Source organism: Rhea pennata, chromosome 2 (genome assembly GCF_028389875.1).
Source record: "Rhea pennata isolate bPtePen1 chromosome 2, bPtePen1.pri, whole genome shotgun sequence".
In the NCBI taxonomy this organism is placed as follows: domain Eukaryota; kingdom Metazoa; phylum Chordata; class Aves; order Rheiformes; family Rheidae; genus Rhea; species Rhea pennata.
Genome location: NC_084664.1, coordinates 123029051 through 123053961, shown reverse-complemented (window position 1 = coordinate 123053961; position 24911 = coordinate 123029051). Strand labels below are relative to the sequence as shown.

At 38.7% G+C, this 24911-nt stretch overlaps 1 protein-coding gene across 5 annotated transcripts in view; it reads right to left on the bottom strand.

The window, feature by feature from the left end:
* The window catches only part of STAU2 (staufen double-stranded RNA binding protein 2), a 170956-nt gene extending 146498 nt beyond the window's left edge, over positions 1-24458 (bottom strand). For 2 of the 5 annotated variants that reach the window (XM_062570279.1, XM_062570280.1), the window contains exons 1-4: positions 24370-24458; positions 6462-6669; positions 5232-5362; positions 716-875 (exon numbers count right to left, since the gene is read on the bottom strand). In XM_062570279.1, the coding sequence (XP_062426263.1) occupies positions 716-875; positions 5232-5362; positions 6462-6660 (490 nt within the window). In that variant the 5' untranslated portion in view covers positions 6661-6669; positions 24370-24458. Of the gene's footprint in view, positions 1-715; positions 876-5231; positions 5363-6461; positions 6670-22899; positions 23162-23659; positions 23751-24369 lie in introns of those variants that run through there. The other 3 variants (XM_062570276.1, XM_062570277.1, XM_062570278.1) reach the window with 3 other exon arrangements.
* Between the last annotated feature and the right edge of the window lie 453 nt (positions 24459-24911).

Here is a 24911-nt window from a genome sequence, read left to right as displayed (position 1 = left end):
TGAAATTTTTGCTCATCAGCTTGCTTTTGTATTTGGGTGAAATAAAATTAGAAATAAAAATATTTCTTTATTTCATCAAACAAGACATAAAATCACTGATCACATGACTATGTACCTCAAAAGGTGTTGCATGCACAGAAGACAACTGACAGGTAACATCTCAAAATGAAGGAAGCTAGACTCCAATGTGTTTTTTCAATTTTTCAAACAATAAAGATTCTAAGCTGTTTGCTAGCTTATTTTAAATTGCTACAAAGTAAAATCCATTAAGCAAGGAATAATCTGTCAAAGTTACCATGTCGAATCCTTTTATTTATACCAAAGATGTAATTTTACAAGAGTGGACTGGGGAAAATTTGGCCCTTTCACTGTAAAATCAGCTAAAATAACTTTGAAAAATTCCGTATTTTACTATGGCTAGTTCAATCTAGTTTTGTCGGTTATTTACTGTCAATCACATACAATCATTTTGTATATAGCCAATTCTTACGTAAATAATCAATCAATTCACTTATAGTTCAACTGTTTTAGGTATGTTGTATTAAATTCTATTGTGCAAACTTACTGTAGGTTCTTAATTATACTATCACATCTGTAAGACAGCTGTATTGATTCTCACCTGCCAAATCTACCTATATCTAGTTAAAGTTATCTGTTAGTAGACTAATATTCCAACACTAGAATAAAATTTATTATGTGCAGGAAAATGTCATACCTGGATTATTATTAACATTATTTTTGGGTGGTCTAGGAGTTGGTTTGGGAAGGGTAGTTTCATTCAATGCTTTGCTAGCAGCAGCATGTTGGGCCTTTTTAATACTGCTTCCTTCAGCTTCCCACGTCTGCTCTCCAAGAGTCAGCTGCACTGTGAACATCTTCAAAGACAAAGAACAGGTAAACACTGGCAAGATTATCACTGTGAGTTAGACCAATCTATGTAAGAACTTACGTGCCTGAAGACAAACTGTGCTCCCTTTTCATTATACTGAATTCAACTCTGAGATAACACATCCGATTCTTACAGCGGGCAACATTTGGCTCTTTAAATGACACAGTAAATTAGCATAATGTTACATCTCTCATCAAAGAAGAGAGTACTAGTCAAATCAAGGGTAAACTGGTTCTTTGCTCCTAGAAGATCATATGCGTGTGTCATTTAAGATCACATTTCTTCACATATTTGAACAAGTTTAGTCATTTTTACCTGTAGAAAACAGGTGTTGCATGCCTCAAAAAAAGAGAATGTAGTTTTATAACAAGTCTAAGTGAATATAAATGACTGCATACTCTTCAAAACAGTGGGGAATTTGGTCCAAATATTTTTACACAGTGAAAGGGCTTCTACTACAGTCTGATTTCTGAAAATAGCACATATTGTTAAGCAGAGTCACAACAACCAATATAAAGTATGAAAGAATTAAAAAAAATATTATCCTTTCAAAAGAAATTTTAGTTCTTTAATGTGGACTCTATAGTGAAGACAGGAACTGTAATATTTCACAGGTCAGAAAACTGACTCCTGGTGAAACTGTATATATTTAAAAATTCCAAGAAGTATCTATGCTGTGTTAAGATATTAAATAGAGTACACCTGTTGTGTATGTTCATGTTCCATTTAGATTTGAGCACCTAACAATCTTTTTTACTCCGATGTTGTTAAGAATTCAATCTCTTTTCCAAGTATCAGTCCCACATATGTTAGAGAAGGCTTAATAGTAAGATGGACATGGTAAGCTAAGACATACTTAAATAAAAAAAAAACAAAAACAAAAACAAAAAAACCAACTAACTTTGAGGCAAAAAAAATCTACTTATCAGTGTGAGTAGTACAGAAGGCAAAATTTTCATTTGGACACTTATTTGCTCTATACATTTTAAAGGCAGTTAAATTTGCTAAAGCCAGGACCAGGTGTCTAGAGTTAGGCATGATAGGGAATTTTGAAATCTGCCTGCACCTATATTTTTATATAGCATATATTCACAAATAAGCATTTGAACACAAATACATACGCATCTCCAAACACAGCTCTGTAAGAAACTGAATTCTATAAATACATACTTTCATCTTAATTGCAAGCTTGAATTTTGGCCTAATCTATTTTTCAGAATCACAATGGAAGTCCCAGGATCACAGTTCCTGTTGTCATTTTATTTTTTCACGCTGTCATGACAATTTCCTCATGGATAAGGGGCAAGAGAGAAATTGTCCTTTAATTTTGCATTCTATTGAACACTACCCTCACTTGAATGCAATCTAGGAATTATAAATAAATACCCGTAATTATATAATTATCATAAACATACATCTTTATTCTTAACTGAACTAAAACTTGATTTCTGAATCTGCAGTTTATTCATATTCTGCAAGAAAATATCAGTATAGTATTATAAGAGAGGAGTAATCTTGAATTTCAATAAAAATACCATCAGTAATGGCTACTTATCTACCTGTTTACAACTCTCTTCCTAGTTCCTAAGGTAATCTACAGGAATTCAAGACAGTAAAGGTTTTACTCAGCAAATTTCTAGAGCTGGAGCACTAACCTTCTCACTTAGCCCATCTGGCAAAAACCTGCTTTAAAAAAAAAACATCGGTGAGAATTTAATTAAAGGAATAAAACTGGCTAAAAAAAGTCTAAACTAACAAATGAAATATTCAAATTCTGGAAGACCCAAGCTGACAATTTTGCTACAGTTTGGTAAGCATTTCTCACTAATTTTATGAGGAAGTTTTTATTCCTTAAGTCTAATCTAATTACATGATGGCCAGAGACCAGAAATGCAAACGCTATCACACTTTGTACTCCTTCACTCCACTGTTTTTGTAAGGTCAGTCTCCCTTAGCTCTGGTTATTCTTTCCTCCTCACTTTTTCTGCATATAGAACCTTCCCTCTTCCATCCAAGTCTTTTGAAGTGCTAGTCCCTTCACACTTTTCCTTTTCTTTGTGATACTACGTAGTTTCTTTTGCCATCATTTCTCTTCAGTTTATCTCCTGAGATGCTACTGACACAAACGCATGTAACCAATGACCAGGTTGACTAATACCCTTCAAAATGCAGTTTATGCTAACAAAGGTTTTCTAATTCTTTTTCTGATGAAAAATCCATTTAGAGGGCAGTCTTCTAGAAATCATAGCTACATTGTCACTAAGTGCCACTTCTCTAACAACTCCACTGTTATCAGCTTCCCATTTGATCAAAATCCTCAGAACTTATTTGTCAAAGACACCTAGAAAAAGGGATATAAAAATTTACTAGCATTTGTAGTCATGACACAGACAGTTGTCTTGTAGATTACTTCTCTCAAAATTATGAAAATCACTAGTGGATAGGAACAAAAACACAGAAGTGAAAAATACTAAGGAACACGTCTTCAGTGGCTAACAGCAACAGCATTACATCCTTTTTATCATCCTTTCTAGGACAGGGACTTAGGTCTGTTTTACACAACTTCAAGTATATCATCATGTAACTAGCAACACATACAAAACAGCTAACATGGTCAGAATACCTTCTATATCACTGCCTTCCACAGGTCAAAGATATGCATGCTCCTACTCTTGTTCTTATTCATTCCCTTCCCTTCTCTTTTTTGTTATCCTCATTTGCTGCACAGGTCAAAATTAGACTTAATATTCTTCTGAATAACAACTAGTCTGTAGAGCACATAATATTATTCAGAGCACCATGAATATAATTAGAACAGTAAGAAAAGGTAAACTGAAAAACTGAAAAATGAAGAATCCCCCAGAAAACACAGCTCTCAAAAGTACAGCCAACGAAGGCTCACTTCAGTTACATACACATTGTTATTTTTAAGCTAACAAGTATCTGAGCTGTATTTTAATCCTTAAGCAGTTCTGAGCTCTTAAATTTAAAGTATAATACCAATTAATAAATTTAAAGAATTTAAAGTATAATACCAATGTAATGTAATTCAAATGCCTTTAATGATGAGGAATATGAACAGCTTAAAACACACCTTTCTGCATAACCGAAGCACCTCCAGCTTCACAGTAATGGAACAACAGTAGTATAATAAATAAGTAGCACAACAATGAAAAAATCAAGGAACATGCAACAGATTTAACATGTCATAACCTAAAAGCAACCAAGATGATTATCATGCAGTGGTGAACACTTCCAGAAAGGGGAAGAGTGCCTCAATCTCCATTCCTTAGGAAGGATACAAAAAGCCTGCTAATTCTCAGTGGCCCTGCACATGGTGATATCATTTCCACCAGTATAAAGTATGCATGAAAAACAGTCAAATCAGAATCACAGTATTTTGCATCAGCTCTGTACTAGCTGACAATGTTCAATAGAGAAACAAGGGCCAACTGCAAAGAGAACAGCTAACTACTAGTCAAACCTGTTACTAATCTGCAGTGCAGATCCTACTGTTTTATTCAATTTCTTCCCTCTTGAAATACTTCCTATAAATAAGTTATCAATTATACCATTTTCTCTCTGGGTACTTTTCAGGCCTTTTTCCCCTTCCCCAGACTGCTCCTAACTAGCAAGGAAGTTTAAAAGGAAATCTGAAAATGATTTTCATGAGACTATCCCTCTGTGTCCCCCGTCACCTGAAATCATGGCTACTACATACTTATGAAATGAGGCTGGACAGCCAAACAGATATGAGAACTGGTAAGAATTAATTGTCAGCTTACTAGAAACTTTAATGTTATGATCATTTCTGGAGTTTTAGTATCACAGGGAGCCTTTGCAAAAAAAAAAAGACTGCATGAATTTTAAGAATTCAGCAAAAGAGCAATAACACAGTTTGTGCCCTGTAACACAAGATCCAAATATATGGTATCAATAATCAACCTATGGACACAAAATAATATCAACAAGTACTTTAAAAATGATAGAAACTAGCCCAATAGTGTCTAAGGAGAAGGATTCATGTAGCTTAAAAGTGAACTCCATGATGATTAAGAAAGGGTCATGATGCTCTGAAAAGACCTTTAGTGAGGTCTTTGTAGGGACCAACAAATATAAACTCAAACATGGAAGTCAAAGTAAGGTACAAAATGATCTATGGGGCTCCAACAAAAATACAGAAATATTTTCAGAAAAAGTGTAACAAAAATAAAGCAAAATAAAGAAAAGAAATGCCTTACACTAGAAATGTGATTGTGTTTGACAAATGCACTTGCCCGGACCATGACATTATCTGTTCAGAATTTAAGGTATGGCTCATAACCTGGAACTGTGACCTTACCTTGGCATGAGCAGGCCCTCTTTCATTCAGAAGCTTATACTGGGGTTGAATTCTATTGAAACGGGCTAACTCATTTACCAGACACATTGGAGTTTTCTCTTTGGGGTTTGCCATGTTATCTTGGAGAGGAGCTGTAAACAAAGAGTCTGTAAAGTTTTTGTGGAGAAATGTATTCTTCACAACTTTCCAAAACTTTGCAAAAGCAGTAGTATGCTTATAAAGGAAAATACTTTGGCTAAAAAACAATTTTTGCAAATATGCTAAACACAATGTTTAAATGCCATTTACAGATTAATCATTTGAGAATATGCATTTTATCATGATCATTTCAACTACACGCAATAAAAAAAGACAGATTTTCTTTTCAAAATGTCTTTATAAAAGATGGTAATGTAGGAGGACACATGCTACATTTTCTACATTACTGAAGTTTATTGTCAGTAGTGTACTGGTTTCAGAAATTAACTATTTTTTACAATGATGTCTAAACATTTTGAAATGGTGGGTAGCATACTGGTACCCAGATAAATACAGCAGATGAAATCCTGTGGTCCTCGTTTACTTTTCCCTCCTTCTTCCCAATGCTTTACATTTTTCCCGTAATTATTATTCACCCTCAGAGTAACTCCCAAGGAACACCTCTCCACACCTTTTTAAGGATTTTGCTCTGTTTTTTTTTTAACAGATTATTTACTTGATGTTTACAGTCTTAGTATTTTTTTATCCTTTTATTATTTATTTCTTTCAGATTATGTGTATTTATCCCTAGCAAAAACTTTCACTACTTGCTTAACTTTTTAGGAAAACAGATCTGTATTTCATACCCAGTTGAGCATAGGAACTACAGCATTTATTAGGCCACAAAGGAAACACCAAATACTGCCAAGCAGTCTGAAGACATTCTGTTCTAGGGAAGAGAAATACACTTGGAGGCCTTCCTGCACTACTAAAACTTCTCTATAAAAGATACAATCAGAATCTGACAAAAAAAGGCGTGTTCTTTCTGGGCTTTTATATCATTTACCAACACTTCACTGTAAAACTGACCTCAGTTAAGAAATTTAGTTTAGTAAGCAGTCTATTTAACCAAAATATTTTTACGGGATTTTCTTTCTTTAATTTAGTCCCCTTTAAAAAAATCTTTTTTTTTTTTTTTTTTTTTTTTTTAATTAACAAGTCATCAAAAAGATTCATTTGAACAACAAAGAAAATATACCTGGACCAACTTACCTGGTGAGTTGCTAGAAGGCGTAGGATCCACAAGGCCAGCAGTAGGGCTGCTACAGCTGGCAGCTGATTCAGAAATGGATCCATTCATTGAGGACTGCAGACCCAGTGTAGCTGTCGTCGTTACTGGTAGGGGTAGCACCATAGGAGACATAGTAGGTCCAGAGAGGTTTGCTGTAGTCTGCATCTTAACTTGTGCCATTGTCTATTACTGCAATAAACAAGTAATCATGAGCAGGGCACCTTTGCATTTTGAATGTCAAGTGAAAGCACTTAACGACACCTTTTTTTGCTACTGGATCTTTCACGCATGGGTCACAAAACTATTCATAAGTGTCATTCTCCCGCAAACATTAATTACAAGCAGAATTAGAACAGAAAAAGAGCTATAAGCCCACAGCCAAAGAATATGACTAAAGTAGAACCCATACTTCCTGAGTTTAAGTTCTTTTGCTTAACTACAGGATAACCTTGTCTAAAATAGAGCAGGAAGAATGATTATTCTAGAACAAAATTCCATATAATTCTTCCGCAGGTCAGATTAGCACTTGTCAGCTTCTGTATAAGCGGACACCTTCACAAAAAATTGCGGTAGAAAACTTTTGGCACAGTTTTTTACAATAAGATGCACACAAAATGACAAACAAGGCCATTAAAGAAAATCCCTAATTATTCCACCTATTTTCAAACTAGAAAAGAGATAACGTAAGAGAAAAAGAAAAACTTTGAGAAATTCTGAAAAATTATTGCTGCTTCCAGTCAACAGGGGAAAAACTTCTATCCTTGTACAAATTACCAGAAGGGTATCATAGATTTCCTATTCTAGCATGTAATCCAGTGCCTGAAGTATTCACCCAGACTATGCCAGACACCAATCATCTCTCTCCATCTCCCAGGCGGGTTTCTTTATTATCAACACAGGTTCTCTGGCTAACTCTATACTAGTATACAAAACAGGGCCAGGACATGGCTCCTTCGCACTCTTCCAAGGAGACTAGGCTCCCTGGCATAGCTTTGGCTCCTGCCAAATCCTTGCAGGGAACAGCCGGGATGGTGGAGAGGACAGCAGGCATCCCAGGCAAATCAGGAGAGGCTTGGACAGAGCCAACCTCAGTCTCAGGCGTGGGGGACACGGGAAAGCCTTAGGCAGCTTCTTTGGGCCTCAAGACCAAAGGGTCTATTTTATCTAACAATACAGATGTACACAGTGTTTCTTAAGCCTCATACGCATTACATGATTCACTCAGGGTGGACAGAGAGACTCCAGAGAAGCCAAAGCTCGGTGCCCCTGGACCTTTCCTGGCACAAAGCCCAGTCTCTCTGCCCAAGGCAGAAGAGGACGAGACTAGTCGTCCTCCAGCACCTGGAGTGCCTTAACCACCAAAGCTCTTTGCTGGGGTCTCCTGAGGAAAAATCCTATCCAATACCTGAAAAAGCAATTGAGGACTTATTGAAACAAATACAACTATATAAAAACATTTTGGGTTTTGATCACATCAGTATTTCTGGCTGCCAAAATAATCTGCTAAATATCCCAGTAGCTACACTTAAATGGATGGTATTTTTGTATTAAAACTCCAAATAAAACCAAAGCATACAGTACAACTACTTTAGTACAGTTCAGCTTGTTATAATTAAAATGATGAACTCTATTACTGTGAATCTGTGCTTTGAGGAAGAAGTTCAGGTTGGAATGCAATTTTTAATACACAGGAGAGAGCAAAGACTCTTGATTTAAATCTCTAGAAAGATAAAAGTAAAACAATAAACAACGAAACTGAGATGCAATCATTTGCCCTTCCATAAAATGGGTAAGTAAAACATACCAGTGACAGATTTTAAAAACATGTACGTAGTCAGCTGAGACATGTTCAAATATTCTATAAAATCAAAATATCTACTAACTTGAGACTGTAAAAATACTACTGTTACTTAACAGAAAATATCATATAATATAGCAGTACTGTCAGAGAAGCATAACTAAGAGACCGAGTAAGTGTATGACTATAGGCTTCTTTGGTACTGTATGTGTTTAATTTTGAATTTAAATATACTGGCATGAATCAGAATGAATTTGAAAAGTTTCTTAATGATAAATATCACTGGAAATGATGACAAAATCAGTCCATTTTTATTAAACACCTTTTTTAAAATGAAACTAACATAAATAATTAAACATTATCAAAATATTTATAGCATTATCATAAAATATTATCAAAATATTTAAAGTTTAAGAAACCCATGGGAGTATTTACAGCATTTTGGCTCATAATGGCAAGTACAGGAAAGGCATCATTCACGTTACACTGTATGAGATACTATGAAAGGCATATTCTCGGGCCCTGACAGTTGTAAAACGTCTTTTTAGTTTCTAGCACTTTGAACGTTTATTTTTCTTTCCAAGAAATTAGAACAAGCTAAAACTCATGGTTTGATTTGGTTATTATGAAGTACATTAATAGCTAAAGGGATAAATTGTTCTAAAGGGGTAAATTATAAGAATGATCCTTTTTTATTAAGGATAAACTATGAGTTTGATAAAGATGAAGTTTAGGAGAAAAACAAGATATTCTTTGTATTAAAGCATTGAAGAAATTAAACTATGAAATCAGAATAAAATTCTAACATATTAGCAGTTGGAACTTGTTTCTTTAATTAATTTTGTTGTATTTCTAAAGCTGAAGAAGTCCTACAATAATGGATAACTACTTTGTAAATTATTGGCATAAACAGTGATGACCAGAAAGTAAATATAAGCGTAGGGACTAGCTCTTAAGCACATGAGATGTGGAGGTATTTTGTAATCAATCCTATAAAATATATTAATATAGAGAGAACGGTGAGAACACAGTTGATACAGTACTGTAATGAGATTTTCACATCACCAAGGAAAAATCTATCATGTCATGAAAAAAATGGGGAGGAAACTTATATGCTAAATTTTTTCATTACATGTTTTGTATATGCCAGTCTCATAATATTTTAGGAATAAAGAAAAAAGAACATTTTGAGTCCAACCACAAGCATAAAATTATTTACTACTCAAAAAAAGTAGGACTCACAGGGAAAGAGATTTTATTAAGCTGTTCAGAAATGAATACAGTTAAATAGAAGATATAAAATTATTTTGACTTTTGTAAAATTTGGAATAGTCAGAAAAGATAATTTCTAAAGATATTATGACTGGGTTTAGGATAACCTCCACCTCATTTCAAATGGCTAACTGAACTCATAGCTATTAAACTGTTATATCACAACATCTGCTAGAGTTTTTCCTTATGTTAAATGATAGTTACATGGACATTTGTTAGGAATCTTTATGGTTCAGCTGCCGACTACTGGTTTTGTTTCTTTATAAAGTCACCAACTATCATACTGACCCAGCAGAGCAACGATATTAGTTTTCAGCACACAAGTCTATAAACTACAATGCTGCAATTTTAAAAAATTTGTATTTAAAAGCTTATGTTGACTTCTAAAATGCAGCAACATTTTTCTTCTTTTACTCCAATTTGCATAGGTATATAGAAATCCTACAGCAGGCATTTCTGCATTTGATAGCATTTCGTATATAGGCAATTCTACAGATTTCACTAAACAGAGTGAAAATATTACTATTAAATATTCAATTCATGAGTCTTGAAAGTTGGGAAATACAACATTAGTTTACTTATATTTATAGCTACAAAACATTTTTAACAGACGTGACTATCCCTGTGCCATGCTAAAAATGCCCCACACAACATTAAGAATTGCTTCTATTTTTTTTAATGATTATCATTAGAAAAAATAATTAGATTATCACTAATACATATATCACTAGTACTAGAAATGCTGAGAAGTACATAACAAATAACACAGTAGTTATTCGTGAAGTGCTTTAAAAAAACTAGCAACTGAGGGCCAGCCACTGCTGAGTAAAAATAGATTACTTGATATATCTTTTTTCTTATATACCCAATAATTCCATTTATGCATTCTAATACGGTGCCTAATTTTCACTACAGTATCATATTATTGATTCTAGGTTCTGCAAAATTAGGCAGTTACAATGCTATGTTTTGTTTTAGTCTACAAATAGCAGCAAGTCCATAAACATATATAACCTTATGTTCTGTTTACAGTCTCCTCCAATCCTGCTTTATAACATCTACAAATTTAATAAGTGTACTGCTTATTCTATCATCTACATCATTAATGAAAATATTGAAAGGTACAGGAACAGCAGCACGGACTGTGGGCAATGTCTAAGTAGGCAACATATCAACATTTTTTCTAAGACCAACTCCTACTTTGGCCTGTAGCTTATTAATGTGATTCTTTTTCCAAAAGTCACAAATCATAGCACACCAACATGGTTAACAGTTTTCTCACTAAGGAGGCCTTGGTTTTGTTTTTAGCCTTAAACATCTATTAAACTCTCTATTCTCTTTATATTAATTTATTTGCTCACTTAAAGGTATACAAAACTTCCAAAGGTAAGGTGTATTCGTGTGCCATTACTTATTTACAGTATTTTTGTATTAACATATATATATGTCTAAAGTACTACTTGTAAGTCCTAAGGTTCATAGTTTTTCTTTTTACTGTGGTATTGTTAGATCTAGCAGCTTGTTTGGGATGATAAAAAACACACAGCTCTGCATTTACCTTCACGGCAGCTGTTAATTCAATCTTTCCCCTTCCATAAAATCAAATAATGAGGTAGCCACAAAGTAACAATTTAGCAAGAGCATGACTTAAAGCAACAGTGAGCAGATGGCTATCTAGCAATACTAACAAAATTTGTCCTGTTTATACATTTTAAATATGCAAAATTGACAAACTCTGCATGCAGTCTGTGTACACAGAAGTCTGCAGGCATTACTGTTAGCCTCTGCTCTTGTCTATACTCCCATTTGTTTCTCCACCAACTGCTTGGTTTCCACCTTACTGGATGTGGTTTGACAACAGCCAAACTGACCTAATGACTCGCTGCCACAGTAAAGGACCATCTCATCCCTCTCCCAAGGCAAAACGCTAATGTCTTCCTGTTAATTTACCTCACTGAACCAGCTCACAGGCAGGTAGGAGGAAGACGAGAGAGTCCCTGTTTGTACGGGGAGGGCACAAGACTCATGACCAGGCGTGGGAGCAAGGAATTAGCCCTTGCAGCTCTCACTAATCGGCTTAGCTTTACTGTCAAATCATACACTCAAATTCAGCTCCTTTACATTGTTCCACATAAAAACTTGTACCTCATCCCCAGTGACTTAATTTTCAAAAACAGATTTAAAAACAAACAAACAAAAAAAAAACCATTGCCTTACACAAGGGATTCTCAATCTCACTGGAAATTCTAGACATAGCAACAGTCCAAGTAATACATTATAGTAAGTAAAGACCTGAAAAACTTTACTTGATACTATACTTTACTATCTTTCCCAAAACATAATAATAATAATAATAAAAAAGGTAGCTGTATTATTTTGGTTAGTTTGATAAAATAATTTACAACCAAAGATAACAAAAAAATACACAAATAGGAAGGTAAATTGAGAGCATTATAGACTAATGCTCAAATTCAGAGGGCTGCAGGGGTAACACAGAATTCACCTACTTGCTCAGCACTACACCAATCCTCTCAGGAATGACTTCCTGCTATAGTTACTTAAAACTAGCTGCTTCTGCTTTTTGAATGCAATAGAAAATAAAAGAATATAAAAATTTTTGCAAGGCAAGTTAACTTCGCTATGCCAGTAGGAATACAGCTACTAAATTAAATTTGGCTTCATGTCAGATTTACCATTCAACCTACAAGACTGTCATTCACACTTTTAGGGAATGTCACCAATACCCATTCTCAACTGTGCCCCCATGCTGCCTAGTTCTCTGCAGGAGCAGACAGGATGATGATCCCGTTACCTCACATTTGTCTCTGCAAGGACCCAAAATGAAATAAGGAAGGGTAGAGAAAGCCAGGGCAGAACATTAAATCATATCACATTTTCAGAAAATACAAAAGTTATTTTTGTAACACAGAGTAACACTCCATAGAAAAGCAAGAACCATTTCCCCTGCTAACTCCTATATATGACCAGTGAGAAGTTGCCCGAGTGGAGGCAGAAAGGTATTTAAAAAAAAATCAAGTAGGCTATTTAACATAGCAAAAATCTGTACTCATAATATCTTTCAGCCACTTCAAACACCAACCAGCTCATCATCCCATTTGAATTACTACATAGGAAAAGTACATTAAAAGCAAACAGAAAAGATTAGACAGTTGAGCTGTAAACTGTATCATCTTGTAGACTTCTTTTCACCATGAAGCTATATAGATTCCCTAATAATCAATGCCATGTTGATCCATTTGACACTGCATGTGGCATCATGTTCTGATAAACCATGATATCTGAAATGGCACTAATGTAGGCATTTAAACAAAATGCATAAGTCAATAGTCAGTGGATCTCAGAGAGTTATTCCAGGTGATCAGCAAGTAAGCATCTATTTTAGGGTGAGCTAAACCACTCAGCTGAGTGGCAGCTGAAGACCAGACAGGATAACTTAAAATGTTGCAAACAGCACTAGTACAGTCAACTGAATCCTATTCAAAGTCTACTGTCAAGCCTGTCGGGACAAATAAGCAATCACAGATCTTATTAAAACTGACAGAACATGATTACGGAAGTAAATAAACACTCTTGAGAAATACTGCAGACAGAAGTGTCACGCCTAAGACTGGTCATCTTCTAAGCAATGAGGAAAATGGAGAAGCTATGGCACTGGCTATAGTTGTGCACTTCTGCATGTACAACAGTCTGAAAACCTGTAACAAGACAAATTTGGTAGGAAGTGGAACATACTGACACTAAGAAATATAACTCTTCTGTGGCAACAGCAAGGCTGAAATGAAAATTCCAAGAAAGGAACGTCTCAGGTTGCACTGCATCTTATTGCATACAGTGAAACAGAACAACAACAGGGAACAGATGCAGTTAATTTTCTTCCCAAACAGAAGGATTATGGTCAGGTCCTGTGTATGCTGGACAGCCAGTTGGATCAAGTAGGAACTTCAGTGTCAGGTATGCAACAGAGTTCCTAAGTGGAGAAACTGAATTGATATTCATGTTGAACCGTGTTGGAAAAAATGTTCACTATTGTCACAGAGCATCTCACTGATATCAAAGATCACTGAAGCAAAGGGAGAAACAAACAAAAAATGGACTTCAGGATATTCTTTAGAGAAAATAGTCTGTGACAACAGCAAACACTTCTTTGGGACAGCTGATTGGCATTTAGGCAGATTGAGATGTTTAACTACAAAACTCCCGATTGAAATGACAAGGGAGATAATGAGATTACCAACAACTTGGGAGATTTCAGTGCCAGCAGAAAACTAAAAGATAACAGAAGTCAGTATGTTGCATCAGAAATTGAGTCAGTGAAGCATTTCAACATTTTTCAACATGTTTATAACCCGCAGCCAAAAGGGGAAAGATTAGGCTGGTCCATAGAAATGGCCACTACTGTTATACAACAAAACTCATCAGAAAGATCGTTTAGCACTATTTATTGCTATCTAGAAATTAAAGGTGATGCTCAAGAAAAGAGGAAGTTTCCAACAGCTAATATGAGCTAACCTAACTCTCATGCTGCCACAAAATTCATGTCCAGAAAAGACATTAAACCATCCAGACAGGACATCAGTTTGGGCACAGCCATCAATTTGACCCAGCCAGGATACCCTGCATTACTATGGAGAGAACAAAAGGTGAGAGACTCTCAGAAAACAGCAAAATGATTAGAGACTTGCGGAAGGCCCTCCACATCCAAAATCCATCAAGTTTTGAGGTATATCCAATAAACTGCTTTATAGATGCTTAATACAGACTTACAGATCAGTGACAGGAGGTCACAAGCACTCCACAAAACTGGCGGTAATAACCTTTTCTTTGTAGTCTTCCTATGGTCTACTATAACAGGGAGCAACCACTAATGCAAAAGACAAAAGCTAGCTGTCAGAAATCCAGTAACATGGATTCTTTACTACCATGATCTAACAGTCATGGTGGGGGTGGGGGGAAAGGAGGGAGGGAGGGAGAGAGATCTAAACCTTTCTACAAATTCTTGAAAAAATGGAAAAGGTGTCATAACTTGCTCATAAAATCAAACGAAAGTCACAAATCACTCATTTTTAAGGAAATAGATCAGTAAATTCTAGTCATGTCTTTTTGGTGAAATACATGTTTTAAGGTTAGTTCCTGTCTCACTTAAAGATTCTGTGATTTAATTCATAAGTAGATTTGATGCCAGATGAGTCAGCTCAAGAATTAAAATCCAAAATTGCAAATGGAAATTTGCATGCAGTACACATGCAAAATTCCAGGGACCCACAAAACCTGTATCTACCCAGACACTCTATGATATGCAGTCATCTCTGTACGTTTTTTTAAAAAATGACCTCATCTGGTTTCTCAATCCTTGGAGAAGGGGGAGTAGAATAATCTTCAAGGGAAATTCTGTGCAACACTGACACAAAGAAATGAAGTTGAATTTCTACAGTCATCTTAAAACTTACCCATACAGAATATGTCAGAAAGGTTCAAGGAGGCTAACTAATTAATTCAGTGGCTCCAGAAATTGTGAACAAAGAAGGTGAAGATGCAAAAATATAGAAGGAATTGAATTCTTTACTTTCTAGGCTAGGTTACACTGAAAAGTTTATTGGCTGCTGTTGTGTACAGGGTCATCACATCACCTTACTAAAGCTGACAGGCAGGTAAACCACATTGCCTTAGGTCAAACAAAAATAAGTTACTAAGCTCTTTCAAGAAATAAAATAGCTGAAAAGAAGGGAAGCTTAAGCCACTACTTTAACTATCAATCAGCAGCTTAAAAGTACCGAAGGAGATTAAGTAGGTAAATGAGAAAAACATGACTCAGGCTTGACACACCACCACTACCGAACCGTTTCTCTGTCAAAGCTGTAATTGGTTCCTTATTGGAGACATCACTGTGTAATCAGAACTCCTTCAAAGAGTACAGTTTCTTATTGAACTAATTTTTTAAAAATTCTGTGATATATATTTCTAAAAGTAATTATTGAAACCTACTAAAATTTATGTTGTTAATTAATAACATTTCAAATAAGAATATGAGTTTTGATCAACTTTAAAATACAAATGTATTTATTCTAAATAAAACATCCCTACAGCTGTTATATTACTCTGAAGTAGGTGAAAAACATTTATCTACTAAAAGCTTAATCCCTAACTAGAGATTGCATATTGTTAATAGATTCAGAAAATGATCTAGGTTTTCACTGGTTGCCTGTGACAAATTGCTTTCCAGATCACTTCTAGTAAGATAGCTTAATGAAGTAGTTGAAACATGTCTTTTTTCTTCTCTTAGAAAAAAGTTGCAGTTCTTAGTACTTGCTCTCCCCACCCTACAAACTTATCCCTATTATCAACAGGTACAAGAATATCAGAGAAGGATGTTTCATCGGACAAAGTGACAGGTATTATGCTTTAGTTGTTCGTTAGAAGCAGATAAAATTCTATGTTTTGTGTTTCTCTTACTCTCCACTACTGTATTTGAACAAAACCAGTATTTTATAGCTAGAATTAGGAATGGTCAACTGATGACTTTTAAATCTCCCACAGCTTCCCAGAAGTTACAGCCCCCAAATGCAATTTGGGCCAAATTGCCATCTCCTGTTCATGAATCACTTCTGGAGTTCTCCTTCTCTCAGGATGTTCCCACATTGTTTCGTGACATTTGTATATAAGATGAGTATGATACATCGCTCATAAGATGAGCCACCTATTCACCAGGGGATGGAACAGGATCACTGTTCACAGGTGTAGAGTACTGGGTACATAAGGAAATCTGGAACAAGTTTAGAGAAAAAGTCTTTCAATTTCAAGTATAGTTGATGAATAAAGACAAAACAATTATTGGGACTCGTTCTGGACACACGCAATTTTCTTACTGAAAAAAAGCATGAAATCTAAGTTTTCAAGTGGAGAAAATTAACAGCTTAGAAACACTAAGTTTGGGGGCAAAGCCATGAAACGTGGGAAAAGAGATGATACAACCCAGATCAGTAACAATGAAAAAGAAAAGTACAAAGATTGAGGAAGTGACCAAGTCATTTGTAGTAGTGATAACTTGGTGCTGCTACCACTATACTCCTGCAAACAAGATGGGAAGAGATATATGTCTGGAACAGTTAAGAGAAAGCCAAAGGGAGCAAAACTCACCGACATAACCATATGCAGCAACCAGCTATCAATACAGACTCACCAAGCATCTTGAGAATGCAAAGAATCATCACCAACAACTTAGCAAAATACACAAGTTAGCAACGTGTAATGATTCCTTGCAGCAAAACTCTGTTTTGGACAGAAATCGAGTTGTGCGAGGAAAATATTCAAATGAATTACTTATCCTCATAAGAAACTGCATACTACAGAAGATTTTGAAGAACGTGGAAGAAAAAAAAATGCTAGTGATATACATCGAGATCCTTTCAGTTGATGGAGTTAGCAAAGGCACAGAACATTGAAGAAAAACTGTTGGATACATCATCAGTGTGAAGCTGAACATTACAAACTTGCTGAACATTCAGCACACACATTCCACTGTAACATAGAAACTACATAAATCTAGCAGGATGGCAAAAGGTTAATCTCTGTAGTTGAATCAGTGAGGAGGATATTAAACTAGCAAAGAATAACGGAAAGGAAGAGTGCTAATAAAGAGAGATTTGGTTCAAATTCAGCACACTGTGAGTACACAGAACCCAGCATGGCAGAAATAGGAGACTCCTTCCTCCAGCTGCTTATGTACTAATCATTAGGAGTACAAAGTAGGATAGAGAACAAGATAACAAATATGACAAAATCCTCTCTTCCATGTAGTCAATGGTTCAAAATAACTTGTTTCCCTAGATCAAAGAAAGTTATAAGCATAACTGATACATGAAAAAATATAAACTGTGAAATAAAATTTGGAATTCTTTTAAGCACTTTTAAATGAATAAAGAGTCAGAAATAAGACAGAGAACAACCCTGGGTGAAAGTGCAACCTAATTCAGTGATAATATGAAGTAATTCAAAATAAAAGAAAACAGCATCTAAAAAAAAATAAAAAAAGAAATTGAAATAAATAAAATTTCATGGAGTGCAGAAAACTGTATAGGAAACTAAAGACACCATGAAAAAATCCTAATCTATAGACTACCAGAAAAAGTTTAAGTATATGAGGAACAATAAAAACAGCAACAGCATAGGCCTATGACTAGATGGAAATAAAATGGACAAATAGATAAAATCATACTCAGAGTTGTCCTTCAGAGGAATGTCTTTCTCACCACTTTGTACTTTCAGGAACCTAGAGCCATTTACCTTGCTATGATAAACTTAGTCTTTGTGAATTTCCCCTGGATTCACCCCAAACTGGAGTGAAAGAAGAGGTTTGCTTTTAAACTTCCATAGAGCTAACATTCCTGTTCATTAGTGAGTTAAGATTCTTGTTCCCTACCTTCAAAAACACAGTCAAATAAACAAAAACAGTTCAAAGAGGAAGAAGGACCCAACTTTCTAAGTTCTCCAAGAGAACATACACTATTTGGCTACATGTAGGTGTCAAATGCAGTCTATCCACCTGCCAATACAGATGTTCCTCCTTAATGATGGAAGGAGTGCTCTCTCAGCTCAAAAGCCACCCAACAACTAGGTTGTGATGTGTCAGGAGCAGAAGTTTAGGTAGAAGCTGCAGAGCTCAGACCTGTGGAGAAGAGGTCTGCAACCCAGCATAGTGGCTAAGATATCATACTTGAAAAGCAGACTAGGTCCTGGTACTAACTAGTGCCAGGCTAAACTGCCCTGGCTGAACTAGTTCAACTGTAGTGCTCTGTCCTGCCCTATCTTTCCAAGGATCTTCTGTAAGAGTGAAAGAAAAAAATGCACAAACAGTAATAAAAGGTTGGCTGCCAAAACTGAAAAAGGGAGGAAGCTGAAAACGATCTGAGCCATTTGGTGCATTTGTTTTGATGGTCACTCTGTTCCTTTGCTTATGATTGCTATGGGGTGTCTCAGCAGAGGTAAATGGTAGAGAACAGTAGTATTTGCAGTGACATCAAAGAAAGTATTTTCTTTTTCATGCTACAGGTAAAGATTCCCAGTGAGCACAGAGTTGCCTTAAAATCTTTGAAAACATTCAAAGTACTATCACGAACAAAACACTTTTAAAGCCAGACTAGACAAGCCGTTGCTTCCAGATCTTAAAAAGCTGAATGTCTGACATAAGCTACAGCATTAAAGATCAGTTTCCACAGCTAGAGCAGTAGTCCACCCTCACGCTTACTTGTAATGAAGATGGTTGTTGCATAGTATCAAGGAGCTCTCACTGCAGTGGGACTCCAAGAAAATCAGAAAAGGAAAGCTTCCTGGGGAAGACAAGTACAGTTTATAGTCACATGAAAAAGACCACTGAAAAGGGGACCTCCAGAGACATCTGATGACCTGCCACTCACAATAATCTGTGGGAGAGGACAGTAATATAACAGCTGAAGAAAGTTGTGATGTGATTTTTTTTCCCAAGACCTGGAAAATCTGCAAGCAACTTTACGTCCAGAATATCCTCATGAAGAAGTCCAACACCCCATAGAAATGGAATTCAGTTCTGGCATCTTCAATGGCTTTTAACTTGCTTAAGGATATGTCTAGATGATGAAAACTGGCCTGCTGAAGAAAGGTGATGAAAGGATGGTGTGGTCATTCTCCATTCTGAAGAGGTCAAATCCCATGTCAAACTGTATGGTTTCAGCTAAGACAGTTGAGGGAAGTCTTGTGGATAAACAAGGCTTTACATGTCTACTGATCCAAGACAAGCTTCTCATTCTGTTTCATGGGGGACAGTCAGCCTCAAGCACAGTACTTCTTTTTTAACGTGGAGGCACATAGCACTAATTTCCCTGTTCTTCAAGGCTGGCAAGTGGAGAAATTAGAAACCTAACCAATTTCAATACTGTCCTTTGGAACTTTTCAAGCAATGATGAGATTGTAAACATATTCTTTGAGCGTGTTCTACTATGACAAACATTTCAGTAAGCTGTCTTTTCCCAGAGACTAAGAATAGCTGGTTAAACCACACTCACTATAATACCTGTTGGCTTTCACAAGGGACTTCTTCAAACAGCAACTGAAATCTGTGTTCAAACACTGATTTCAAAACAGTTTTAAAAGATGACCCCCTCGATCATTTTAATGGAGACTAAATTGGAAGATTACAAGGATACAGAAATATACCTGTGTCACAAAACAAAACCATTTTTATGAGCCAAAAAAAGTTATTTGCCATTAAAAACATTTTATATTTCATATTATGGGTTTATTTGGTTAAATATCAATGAATTGGTAATATATTGGTGATATACTATACGGAAATGTATTTGATTTAACTAGAAGAAAAGATGTGCTACAATACAGGTGAGTACACTATATTCCTGGACTACATATTTAAATACTGGGAGGCATTCCAAATACTACCAGATTAAAAAAAAAATCACAGAAAAAACAACAAAAAACAGTTGTTGTTAGGGTGAAGCAGGAGGAAACTTTAACAGTTACAAGCATACATGTGACTCTGGTATTACACTACCACAGATGGTCTTTCAAAATACATTTTTAGATTAGAAGTTGTGACAAGTGATTTTTTTTCCTAAATAGTTTCCAGAAGAACGCACGACAAGACATCTTTCGGATTTTTACCGAACTCCTGATCTTCTAATATAAACGTAAGCACTATTTCAGATAACGCTGCTCATGGTTGGGCTCTGACACTGAGCAGACCCAAGCAATCTCTAAAACCACAGCCCTTGATTTTTAGTATCTGTTAAGTAGTTATTACACACAAGTCCCATTTCTCTATTCCCAGCGTCTGTCACATGCTCCCATCACCTCTACTCCCTTCCACTCTTGCACCAGACATCTGCTCCACCCCGATCAGCACTGCCAGCCTCATGCCCTCTACACCCCTCACTCATCTACAATAAACTTTAATTCCTCAAATCAATATTGAGATTCTTAACTTATTAAATCTGGCTCCTATTATAAAGAAATATTTTACCTCTCCAAATAAACTCCCTTTCATTATGCTTCTGACTTCCCGTTTTTAGAAACATGTGTGGCACCAGCTGATGAACAGCAACTAGGTGAGAAAAGAGTGGTGGCCAGATTGAAGCACCAGAGAGGGTCTCAGATACTTCTGACCTTTACGGGGGTGTAGCTGCAAGCATAACCAGCAAAGGGAGTAGCTGAGAAGTAAGAACGCACAAAAGGGTAGCAGGGATTCTAGATTTCCAATATGGACTCTGACAACAGTACCTTTATAGTAGTTTAAGAAAGCCATTCTCCTTCTCTGACTGTTTCGAAGACAGAAAAAAAATCAAGTCTTGCTCAAGAACTATTGTGAAAAATTAAGTCTGTAAGTGATTCAACAATTAGAAGTGCAAAATAATTGGTTTTGGCAAAACAAGATAGGCCTAATTCTCATTTTATAGGTCTTCTTGTTGCTGTTGCTGATACGAAATCAATATAACCAGAGGAAGAAGTGAAGCTTTAGTGGCTTATTAACAGAATTTAGGTTGTTGTTAGTTATCCTAAAAAAAGTAGGTTTAGGTCCTTCTTCCAATGTCAATTTGACCCGTGTAAGCAAGCAAATATTTGAATAAATCTGTGCATGTGTATACATACATACATATAAATTTAGCAGTAAAACATGGCACACTTTATAAGGCCCACTTTCCAATTGCATGATACTATAATAAGATGTATTTTTGGCTGAAGGACTGGCTAGAACTGGCGTGAGTTTTTCTTCTTTTCAAAGACTGACAAATCAATAGCCATGTATTTCATGCAGGTCAAAACAAACTGTCTAGATAGAGCATAACAGGTGCAGCTTTCCTAATGGTTCCAATAGTCTTGGAATCAGAAGATCTAGCTTCAGTAGGGCCTGTTGTCTAACCTTCCCAAGGTCACTTTTCATGACACTTTCCAGATGAAATATGTAATATTTGATTAATTTCTGAAGTATACACCAAAATAAACCAGGATTTCAGTAGAGCTAAATTTATATACCTGTATTGGAAAATCAGGCCCAATATTTGCTCCCAAGGAAGGACTGAGTAATAGGTGTTGGTTTAAACTTGGTCAAGTCATTAAATACCTCGGATTAAATTTTGCTGAATGTAAAATTACTAAATTATTTTACAAGCTCCTTTCACAATGCAGTATAAAAGATTATTCCAATTCATTACTATTCCAACATTATAGTTGTAGGCTAAGTAACTTAAGCTGACAAAGAGATGTATAAACACTTTGGCCTCCAAACCTCAATCCGAACTATACCTGAACTGGGAACCGAACTGAACAATATCACAGAAAAATTCTCTTAAAAAGAAAAAATCTGAATTGTCCCCTCCCCTCAGAAGCTAACTATGAACAAACAGGCAGTCTCTATCCTGTTCCCAGCAATAGGAAACTTAGCAGACACACACAAGAACAGAAATCTCTCTCTTCGGGAGTTCTCCCAGGGCAAAGCTAAGGTTCAGTGACAGGAAATCAGTTCTGGAAATCTTACACTGCTGCTGGCTCCTTAGAAAAAAAGATTTCGTTCAGAAAGCTGTCAGCCTGGTAGTCCTTATAGGCAGTACTGTCACAACAAAACCTGTACAGAAAGAAAGTCTTGCCTATATTTAGAAAATGGTTTAAATACATTAATACTATTACACTGGTCGTAGACTCCTAACCTGGAGTTACTACACAGCTCCAGAAGACTTTATTCTTGCATAGCTTGATGTCACCAGTAATGTAAGTAAGATACAGCAATGCATGTTCATTTACACAAGCACAATGCAATTAAACCTAATTACACCAAAGGCACACTCGCACCCCACAACACTGGGGTTATTTACACATGTTCTTCACGTATGGTTCCATACGGCATTTAACACAAAGGAAAGAGCTACAATAATAATATTCCACCTACTCTTTTGCAAAATATAAACTTTTATTTTTTAGTACCATAATGCTTCCAAAAAGAACACTCCAAAGAGGGCCTTAATATCCGCACATTTGTACGCCATAGGGAAATGTCAGGCAGATACACTTCAGGAAAATTTTTTTGCTTGGATATCACTGACTTCTAGGGTAGGACCCCATGACATATCAGACTGTTCAGTTTTTCTGCTTCCCCCTGCTCCCAGCCTGTGCTGGGCACCCAAGTGTCTCCAGAAGAAGTTGGCTGCAAGTTCTAGGCCTGGCTACAACGAAGATGAACTTTTTCTCCCCCCTCTCCTTTTAACCAGAGACCTAAACACCAGAAAAACACCAACCAACGTCTGGGTAACTCTCGTTTGGTGAAAACACATTCTCTCCGGGCTTCACCCCACCTCAGAGACAGCCCTGAAGCCATGGTGCCCCTGAAGCCAGTTAACCACCGCACTGCCCCTTGGCAGGAACGGAAGAAATGCTGACATCCATTTTGGGAGCATGCGAGTATCGTCCTGCTGGCAAAGTTTAGGATCCTGGACAAAGTTTGGGTAAAGTGCAAGACAGAAAAAGCGAAAGCAATAAATAAAACACAGAAAAACGCAACCACTGAACTGCAGGGGTCCCTGTCACTAGCTGAACGGGGGGTTTCTGCAACGCATCACCACACGGCGGCTGGAGGCTCACGGCCGCTTGCGCTCCCCGAGGCCGGGGTGCAAAGCCCGGGGGGAAGGGGGGAGGGCGGCAGGCCGAGGCGACGGAGGCAAGTTCAGGTCGCGCCCAGCGACTTGCCAGGCGCGGAGCAGGCCCGGCGCAGAGCGCCGCCGGCCGGGGACCCGCCGCGGGGCCGCCGCGGCGAGGAAACGGCCGTTCACCTGGGCCCCCGCCCGCCGCGGCGGATGGCGGAGCCGCTGCCTCCCCGCCGCCCCCTCCTCCATCCCCGCCAGCAGCTGGCGACACCCGGGCGGGCAGCGCTGTGGCGCAGAGGCGCCTTCCCGGCCTGGGGGAGCGGGAGCGCGGCGGCGAGGCGGGGGGCGCCGCGGGACGCCGACTCGGACATCATGGCCGAAGCAGCCCCCTCCCCTGCGGCGCCGCGGCTCGGCCCCCGCCGCCCCGCGCCCTCCCGCCGCCGCCGCCGGGCGCCGCCGCGGGCTCGGTTACCTGGTTCCCGGGGACACTTTGGAGACGCCTCCAACATCGGCAAACACTAAAGAGAACTGACCCCGCCGCGGCGGCGGCCGCCGCCGGCCCCAACCACTCCGGCCCCCCCCACCCCCGGCGCTCCCGCCGCCGCCGCCCGCCGCCGCCGCGCCGCGCCGCCCGCCGGCCTCGCCCGCCGCGCCGCGCCGCGCCGCCCCGCGCCGCCCGCCGGCCCCCGCGGAGGGCCGCCCGCGCCGCGCCCGGGCCTGCGCTCCCCCCCGCTCCGGCGGCGCGAATGGCCGCGTCCGCATCCCTTCCTCGGCCCGCGAGACCGCGCGCAGCGCCCCTAGCGGCGCCTCCGCTCCGCGCCGCGGCGGCAACGGCAGCGGCCGGCCGGGGCGCCGCGCTGCCCCGCTCCGCCCGGCCCGGCCCGGCCCGCGCAGGCCCCGCGGCGGGGAGCGGCCCCGGTCCCGTCCCGCCCCGCCTGCCGCAGGGCCGCCCCGGCCCCCGCGGCGGGCAGCGGCCGCGGGCCGGGCCCAGCGGTGCCGGCAGCGCGGCCGCGGGGCGGGGGGAGGCTGGCAGCGGCCCCCGGCCCGCTCCGAGGCCGGCGGCGAGGCGCCTGGCGCGGCCGGCGCGGGGACGGAGCGCGCCTCGCTGCCCCCCGCAGCCCCGGGGCCGCCGGGGCTTCCCGCCCCGCTCTCGGCTTCGCCGTTCGCCCAGCTTCACTGTACCGAAGAAGCCTCAGAAAATACAAGGTTTTACTCCAGCCCTGGTCACACTCATCCTCCTGGCAGCTGCCCCTCGCGAGATGAGTTGCCAGCTTCTTATTTCCTTTCAGAAATTGCCTTGCGAGGTTTTGCCTCTATTTTTGTTTTCTGTTTGCTGGGACCTGACCTCTACTGGCGATTTTATGAAACTTGATGTCTGCACTAGGGACAGATGTTTCCTAGAGACAGATTAAAGAACAAGGAGCAAAACAACATGACTTAATGCAAGGAAAGAGAAATTAATGGCTCGCAGTAATACAGAAAAAGTGAGTAAATAGAACAGGATTCGACTTTACTCCATTTGGTTTCACTCTGTCAGTCTCAGGTGTCTCAATCTACCTCAGAACATGTAACACTCATCCCTGAAGTTTTACTTGCCGCCTTTGCTCTCAAAGACCACAGTTTAGAGAGAAAGGCAAAAAGTCAACTACGACTTATTCCCATCAGTAGCATGTACGTTTTTTTCCCTCCAAATAATCTACTGACTGTGGCACTCGCTACTTGGC